Source organism: Poromitra crassiceps, assembly GCF_964638095.1.
Source record: "Poromitra crassiceps genome assembly, chromosome: 29".
NCBI lineage: Eukaryota > Metazoa > Chordata > Actinopteri > Beryciformes > Melamphaidae > Poromitra > Poromitra crassiceps.
The window spans coordinates 17602478-17609671 of record NC_139641.1 but is presented as its reverse complement, the minus strand read 5'-3'; the positions used below and the strand labels follow the sequence as shown (position 1 = coordinate 17609671).

Below are 7194 nucleotides of genomic sequence, written 5' to 3'. Positions count from 1 at the left end.
AGGGATTGTTCCCGAGCGGTCTTTTTATTAATTAATTCCCCCCCCTCCTACGTGCACACGAGCAGGGATGTGCTCGCGCACACCTACACACTCAGACACACACACCTACACACACAGACACACACACACTCAGACACACACACACACACACACACACACACACACACACCTACACACGCAGACACACACACACACACACCTACACACTCAGACACACACATACACACACACACACACACACACACACACACACACACACACACACACACACACACACACACACACACACACACCTACACACTCAGACACACACATACACACACACACACACACACACACACACACTCAGACACACACATACACACACACACATACACACACACACACACACACACACACACACCTACACATGCAGACACACACACACACACCTACACACTCAGACACACACACCTACACACGCACACACACACACACACCTACACACGCAGACACACACACACACACACACACACACACACACACACACACACACACACAACCTACACACTCAGACACACACACACACACACACACACACACACATACACACACACAGACACACACACACGCACACCCATACTGTACCAGGGTTCCCACAGGTCCTTGAAATCCTTGAAAGTTTGTGAATTCAAGAAAAAAAACAAGGCCTTGAACGTTTTTGAAAATAGACATGGTTCAATGAAAGTGCTTGAATTGATAGATTTTAGATTATAGAAGAATAGAAATTGAAGTTCTGTTGAGATTTGTAATTGTTGTCTGTGAGGTTCTGTAAAGCTGTTAGAATAATGATTAACTCATTGAGTGCCAGCCACTTTTGGAGAACGGACGCTCCCAGTGCCAGAGTTTCAGAGCTTTTTTCAGTGATTTCTCGAGGCCCACAGAATATTGTGTGATATTACTATGTAAACAATGAACACGCAAAAAGAACGATGAGACTCTTTTCTATCATCAGCAAAAACAGGTTTATTGATATCATTTTCCGTTCTTTAGTTATCAGCCGGAGAAGATAGCTTGATTTAACAAAAAAGAGCATTTTTTTTCTAGAAGCTGAGATAATGGCCCTTTTGTGAAATTAAACATTTCAAACACATCACTGACTCTGAAGCTAATTTTCTGATGTAGTCACACCTCAAAAATAATTTCCTTCAATAAAACAGTGAAGGCCAGGGAATTTTGTTTGGCAGAATAATATTTTTAGCTGCAACCAGCAGCGCTGGCCCCTGCGTGCGCTGCTGGTTGCAGCTTCTTGCTGATCTTGATTTGCTGCTGGTGGGCATCGGATATTCTGGCTTGCGTTTGCCAACCCTGTCCTGCTGCCTGGGTCTGTCTGGGTCAGTGTTGTGTGCTGCTCTGCTTGATCCGTGTCTCAAACGATGCCATGTTGGGTCCTTGAATTTGGGGGAACTGGGCCTGGAAAGCCCTTGAATTTGATGTTTAAGAAGGTGTTGGAACCATCATATAGTACCAGTCCCCAATTCAGACTCCCTATTTTTGAGGCCAATGTGGAAATTGCATTCTTTCAAATGGCCAGTGGGGGCCGCGCAGTTTGTGTAGCACTCCCCAGGAACATCCATTCAACTCTATGGGAAATGAGCCAACTTCTCTCTCGGTCTATGTCTTAAATAAACACTTTCCAAATGAGTTTATGGTCTGAAAAAACAATTTCAAGTCTTTTTCATGCTCTAACGCGCTCCGTTTTCCAAATGATAGCCCCATTTCGAGGAAAATTTACGACAAACATCGGATAATAAGAACAGTATTACTTCCGACCGGTAGAGGCAGCAATGTGCCGCAAGGCATCAGGTAGCAAGTAATAGTTGAGCAAATTATCAGAAAATAGCGTTACTTTATGATATTTTAATAATGTTAGTAGACACACGTAACTATTTAGATACCATACATCTAACGTTCATAACATGGCGGACCATTTAACGTTATCTATAGCCTACCGTTAGATAAAGCCTTAAGCCTTCTCTGTATTCAGACCATTCAGACCATTGGATTCAGCCCAGAAACCGGGGTACGTTATAACGTTATAAATATAGTCATATTATAAACAACTAACCAACGCTGGGGGTCCGTATGGAAACAGTGTTAGTCGAAATGGTTAAAAGTTAAATCAATTTGGCCATTCAGAGGTGTTTTACTGCAATGTAAAGTAAGTAGCGTTAGCCGCTAGCATTAGCCAAAGTAGCTGACTACCCATAATGCATTACGGCGATGAGAGAGACAGGGCAAATTCGGAAACTCCCCCGGCAGCCGCTAGGGGCAGCCGCCCCCTCTCCTCGTACTTCCGTGTAGAATTACTCTATTCAACCAATCAACGATGAGCAGGAAGTGGGAGATTCAAGCCTCACTTTCAACCAATCAGCTCGCTTTATCCAGATTGTATTAACTATCAATGTATAGTACACACAACCTCAAGGCTGTTCCTTCTCTCTCCTGCACACACACGTCATGCGTGTACATAAGCCCATACACAAAGACCCACCACACCACTGTTCACCTCCCCCACCACATACATAAGCCCATACACAAAGACCCACCACAACACTGTTCACCTCCCCCACCACATTCAACCTCTCCATCACCCCCTGCTTTAGATTGACGTGTTCTTTCTCCTTGGCTGCTCTCCCTCAGCTCAGTGCGGCGGCTCCATGACAGACTTCAGCGGTGTGGTCCTCAGCCCAGGCTTCCCAGGGAATTACCAGAGCAGCCTGGACTGCAGCTGGAGAGTCCAGCTCCCCATCGGCTTCGGTCTGTCATCTCCCCTCCTCTCTATCTCCTCTCCTCTCTCCTCTCCTCTCTATCTCCTCTCCTCTCCTCTCCTCTCCTCTCCTCTCCTCTCCTCTCCTCTCCTCTCCTCTCCTCTCCTCCTCTCTCCTCTCCCCTCCTCTCCTCTCCTCTCTCTCTCCCCTCTCCTCTCTCTCTCCTCTCCTCTCCTCTCCTCTCCTCCTCTCTCCTCTCCTCTCCTCTCCTCTCCTCTCTCTCTCCCCTCTCCTCTCCTCTCCTCTCCTCTCTCCTCTCCTCTCCTCTCCTCTCCTCTCCTCTCCTCTCCTCTCCTCTCCTCTCTCTCTCTCTCTCCCCTCCCCTCCCCTCTCCTCTCCTCTCTCTCTCCCCTCTCCTCTCTCTCTCCTCTCCTCTCCTCTCCTCTCTGTGCTGCTCTGTTCTGCATTGTTCTCTCTAGAGCTGCGATGATTAGTCAATTAATTGATTAGTCAATTGACAGAAAAATTATCGGCAACTATTTTTCATAATCGATTAATCATTTAGACAAATTATTTTATGGGGAAAAAAAGCTTCGTCCAGCTTCTTAAATATGAATATCTTCTGGCTTCTTTAGTTCTTCTTTCTTCTATGACAGTAAACTGGTTATCTTTGGGTCGTAGAATGTTGCTCAGGACAAAAGAAGACATTTGATGATGTCATCTTGTGCTTTTGGAGAAGAAGTGATCAACATTTTTCACCATTTTGTGACATTTTATAGACCAAACGGCTAATTGATTAGTCGAGAAAATAACCGATTAATCAATAAGGAAAATAATCATTCGTTGCAGCCCTAGTCCTCTCCTCTCCTCTCCTCTCCTCTCCTCTCCTCTCCTCTCCTCTCCTCTCCTCTCCTCTCCCCTCTCCTCTCCTCTCCCCTCTCCTCTCCTCTCCTCTCCTCTCCTCTCTCCTCTCCTCTCCTCTCCTCTCCTCTCCTCTCCTCTCCTCTCCTCTCCTCTCCTCTCCTCCTCTCCTCTCCCCCTCCTCTCCTCTCCTCTCCTCTCCTCTTCTCCCAGTTGTGTAAACAAATGTAAGTACTGCATTCACGCATGTCGGCACTGAATATACATACCAGGAATCTTCATAGTAATGAGTTGAGAGGACATCATGCATCCGAGGAGTGCAATGCTATGTTATGTTATTAATGTTATTTAGAAGTTCTTGCGTTTGTCTGACTTTTCAGGGATCCACCTGCAGTTCCTGAACTTCTCCACGGAGCCGGTCCACGACTACCTGGAGGTGCGCAGCGGGAGCCTGGAGACGGGGACGGTGATCGATCGGTTCAGCGGCGCCGTGGTGCCCAGCTCCCTCTTCAGCACCACCCACGAGACCACGCTCTTCTTCCACAGCGACTACTCTCAGAACAAGCCCGGTTTCCACATCCTCTACCAGGGTGAGGAGGGGCAAAGATCGGTCCAGGCGGGTCGAGTTGAAATGGAGTGTTATCAGCGTATAGCGGGCCAAGGATGGGGAAGAGAGGTCGCTAATAGGACAGTTAGCAGAACATCAGTCAGGTTCGATACAGACGGGGGACGGGCAGAGGTCAGAGGTCATGGAGTGATACAGTGGTGGCCTCTTTTGAGACATCGAGAGGCTATTTCCAAGATGAGGGCTGGAAGTTAAGGTGGCAGACTCTTTGAGCCATTTACCAAAAGCCTTGAAGATAACCCCTTGTCACTGCCACTGTTGTGTTTTTCCAACGACCTTGGGGGAGTTTTACAGTTTTTTCGGCAGCGGGAAAAGATTGGATATTACGTAGCCTCGAATAGCCTTGCAATGGTTGAGTCAGAGAGTTATTTTTTGTTGCAGAAGGAGCCTCGTTGCGCTTCAGCCACCTCCGCAGAGAGAGGTCGCTGCTCACAGGGCAGGACCGGAATAGCAACAACAGATCAATGGGTAAAACCCAAAGAGGATCCTGGAGCACTCGAATCACTGCAAAAATGCTTTTAATACAGGTGCAAAGACTTAAAGTTCCTGGAAACCAAAATCCACAAAAAACTTCTAACTATTAAATTTAGGGTCTTATGTGAGTAATTGTGTGCCTCAGAAAGTAGGAGACATTACGGTAGTTTCAACCCAAAGCCCCAAAATCGCCACTTTTCTACAAGGTCTGGATTTCCACTTCCTCATTGAGAAGAGCGGTGCGCTCGCTGCTAAAATGAATGATCTTATCACGTCATAAGATTTAATCGAATCACACACACACACGCACGCGCGCACACACACACACACACACACAGTAGCGCTGATCACTCGCAGCGGCAGAGTCTTCCTCTCTGTCAGTATGCGCCATGCAACGAGCGAACACACACACACCATCTCTCTTTCCTTCTCTCTCTCTCTCCTTCTCTCTGTCTCTGTTTCCCTCCCTATCTCTCTCTCTCTCTCTCTCTCTCTCTCTCTCTCGGAGGAGGAGGAGGAGGAGGAGGAGACCTGCAGTCCTACACGCACACACACGGGACACGCCCACACAGTCCGTGGGAGAAAAGACGGTCTAAAATCTAATTGATTCTCATGACTTTTGTCATGACTGTCAAACCTAAATTTATATACTTTGCAACGTTCATCATCGTTCAAATTTGGCTGGTGGCTTATTAACATACGGTAGGTTCCTGTGATGTGATGAACTCAAAATGCTAAATAATAAAAAGAAAATTCTGGTTTCCAGGGACTTTAACGTTTTGACGCTCACAGTGTCTTCATTGACTCTGATGAAGACACTGTGAGCATCAAAACGTTAGTCTTTGCACCTGTATTCAAATAGTTTTTCCAGTGATTCGAGAGCTCCAGGATCCTCTTTGGATTTACCCAATTGCTCTGTTGTAGTTGTGTTTTGTTATTCTATGTGTTAGAGGGATGTCACAATATATCGTCCCGCGATATATCGCGACATCAACACGTGACAATATGTATCGTTGAGATGAAATCTCATATCGCGAGAAAAAGAAGCTGAACATGGTGGCACTGATCTGCATCTGATTGCATGCTCACTCTCCTTTTCACTCACCTGGTCAAACCTAGTTTGACTCACATATGAGTCAGACTGGGGTTTATGAGTCACAGCAAGTGTAAACACAATCAGAACTTCCAATTGTGTTTATACTTCCTGTCTCTTTTACATAAGGTGAATATTCTCCAAAAACAATACAACAAAACACTGTTTGAACAGACGAGGGACGTTACAGACACGGAGGATGAACATTTGTGAAATTACTCAAATTAGCGTGGAGGATGCCCCCTCAACTTACAAATTGATTGCAAAAAAATATTGTTAAAGTATCGTATCGTTATCGTGAACCCAATATCGTGTATCGTATCGTATCGTGAACTGAGTGTATCGTGACACCCCTAGTTAGAGCCCATCTGGTGTCGCAGTAACAGAATTCTGACTCCACTTTTACAGTTTAGCACTGCTGTCCGGTGAAAACCTTGCCTCTCTGAAGTGTGAGCTTATGAGGGACTAAGGAAAAGAGCCTTGTTTTGTGCTTGGCAGCCACGCGTATTTCAGTATATCCCATGGGTTTCTGAATGGCTTTCATTGGAATTTCATCAGAAAGCAGCGGAGCATGTAATCCTCCAATTTAAGTTGAAACTTACAGCGTACCGGCTCAGGCGTTGGTTTTCTGAGGTCACCATAGATAGTAGTTTTACAGTAGTATGATAACCTTACAAATATGTTTTACCAGTCAACCGACCTGCATTCTGTGTTGTGTTCCTCAGCGTACGAGCTGCAGCGGTGCCCGGACCCCCGGCCGTTTCGTAACGGCATGGTGATCGGTCAGGACTACAGTGTGGGGATGACCATCTCGTTCGAGTGCCTGTCAGGCTACACGCTGCTGGGAGAGGCCTCTCTCACCTGTCTGCACGGCATCAGCAGGAACTGGAACCACCCCATACCTCGCTGTGAAGGTGACTGGCCTGTGCAGTACCTCTCACACACAGCAGGTGTCTCCCAGCCAGGGTCTGTCGTGCACGCAGAAGCATCCCCCAACTAAGTGGTGCTGAACTATTATGTTATATTTGCACCATACCTACAAGTAATATCAAATAGAGAGGCAAAGTGACCGCCTACTTCCTGCTTCAGCACTGTACCAGAGATTTTCATTCGCCATTTATTTTCCCATAGACATTTCATAAAATGCTTATAAAAAAGAGTTTTACTTGTTCAAACCAAAGCTATAGAGACATGCCGCATGTGTGGGAACGCCCACAAAATGTTAAACGGCTGGCGCGCGAGTGGGGTAAGACCGCCGATATATCTCATGGGCTGACTCACCAAAAGACGGTGCTGCAGCTCTAAACTACAGGTTTGGGGGTTCTAGAGCAGAACACAAGACGTCTGCTCAGATGTGCGTTTACTGCGGTGGTTAAATCCCCGATCGTGTC

At 46.5% G+C, this 7194-nt stretch overlaps 1 protein-coding gene across 1 annotated transcript in view; it reads left to right on the top strand.

Moving 5' to 3' along the window:
• LOC310800114 (CUB and sushi domain-containing protein 3-like) overlaps nt 1–7194 on the top strand; it is a gene marked incomplete at both ends in the record, with an annotated part of 662783 nt that overhangs the window by 495827 nt on the left and 159762 nt on the right. Inside the window, 3 exons of the mRNA XM_083662685.1 lie at nt 2683–2799; nt 3992–4201; nt 6529–6717. Coding sequence (XP_083518811.1) covers nt 2683–2799; nt 3992–4201; nt 6529–6717 — 516 coding nt within the window. The remainder of the gene's footprint in view (nt 1–2682; nt 2800–3991; nt 4202–6528; nt 6718–7194) is intronic.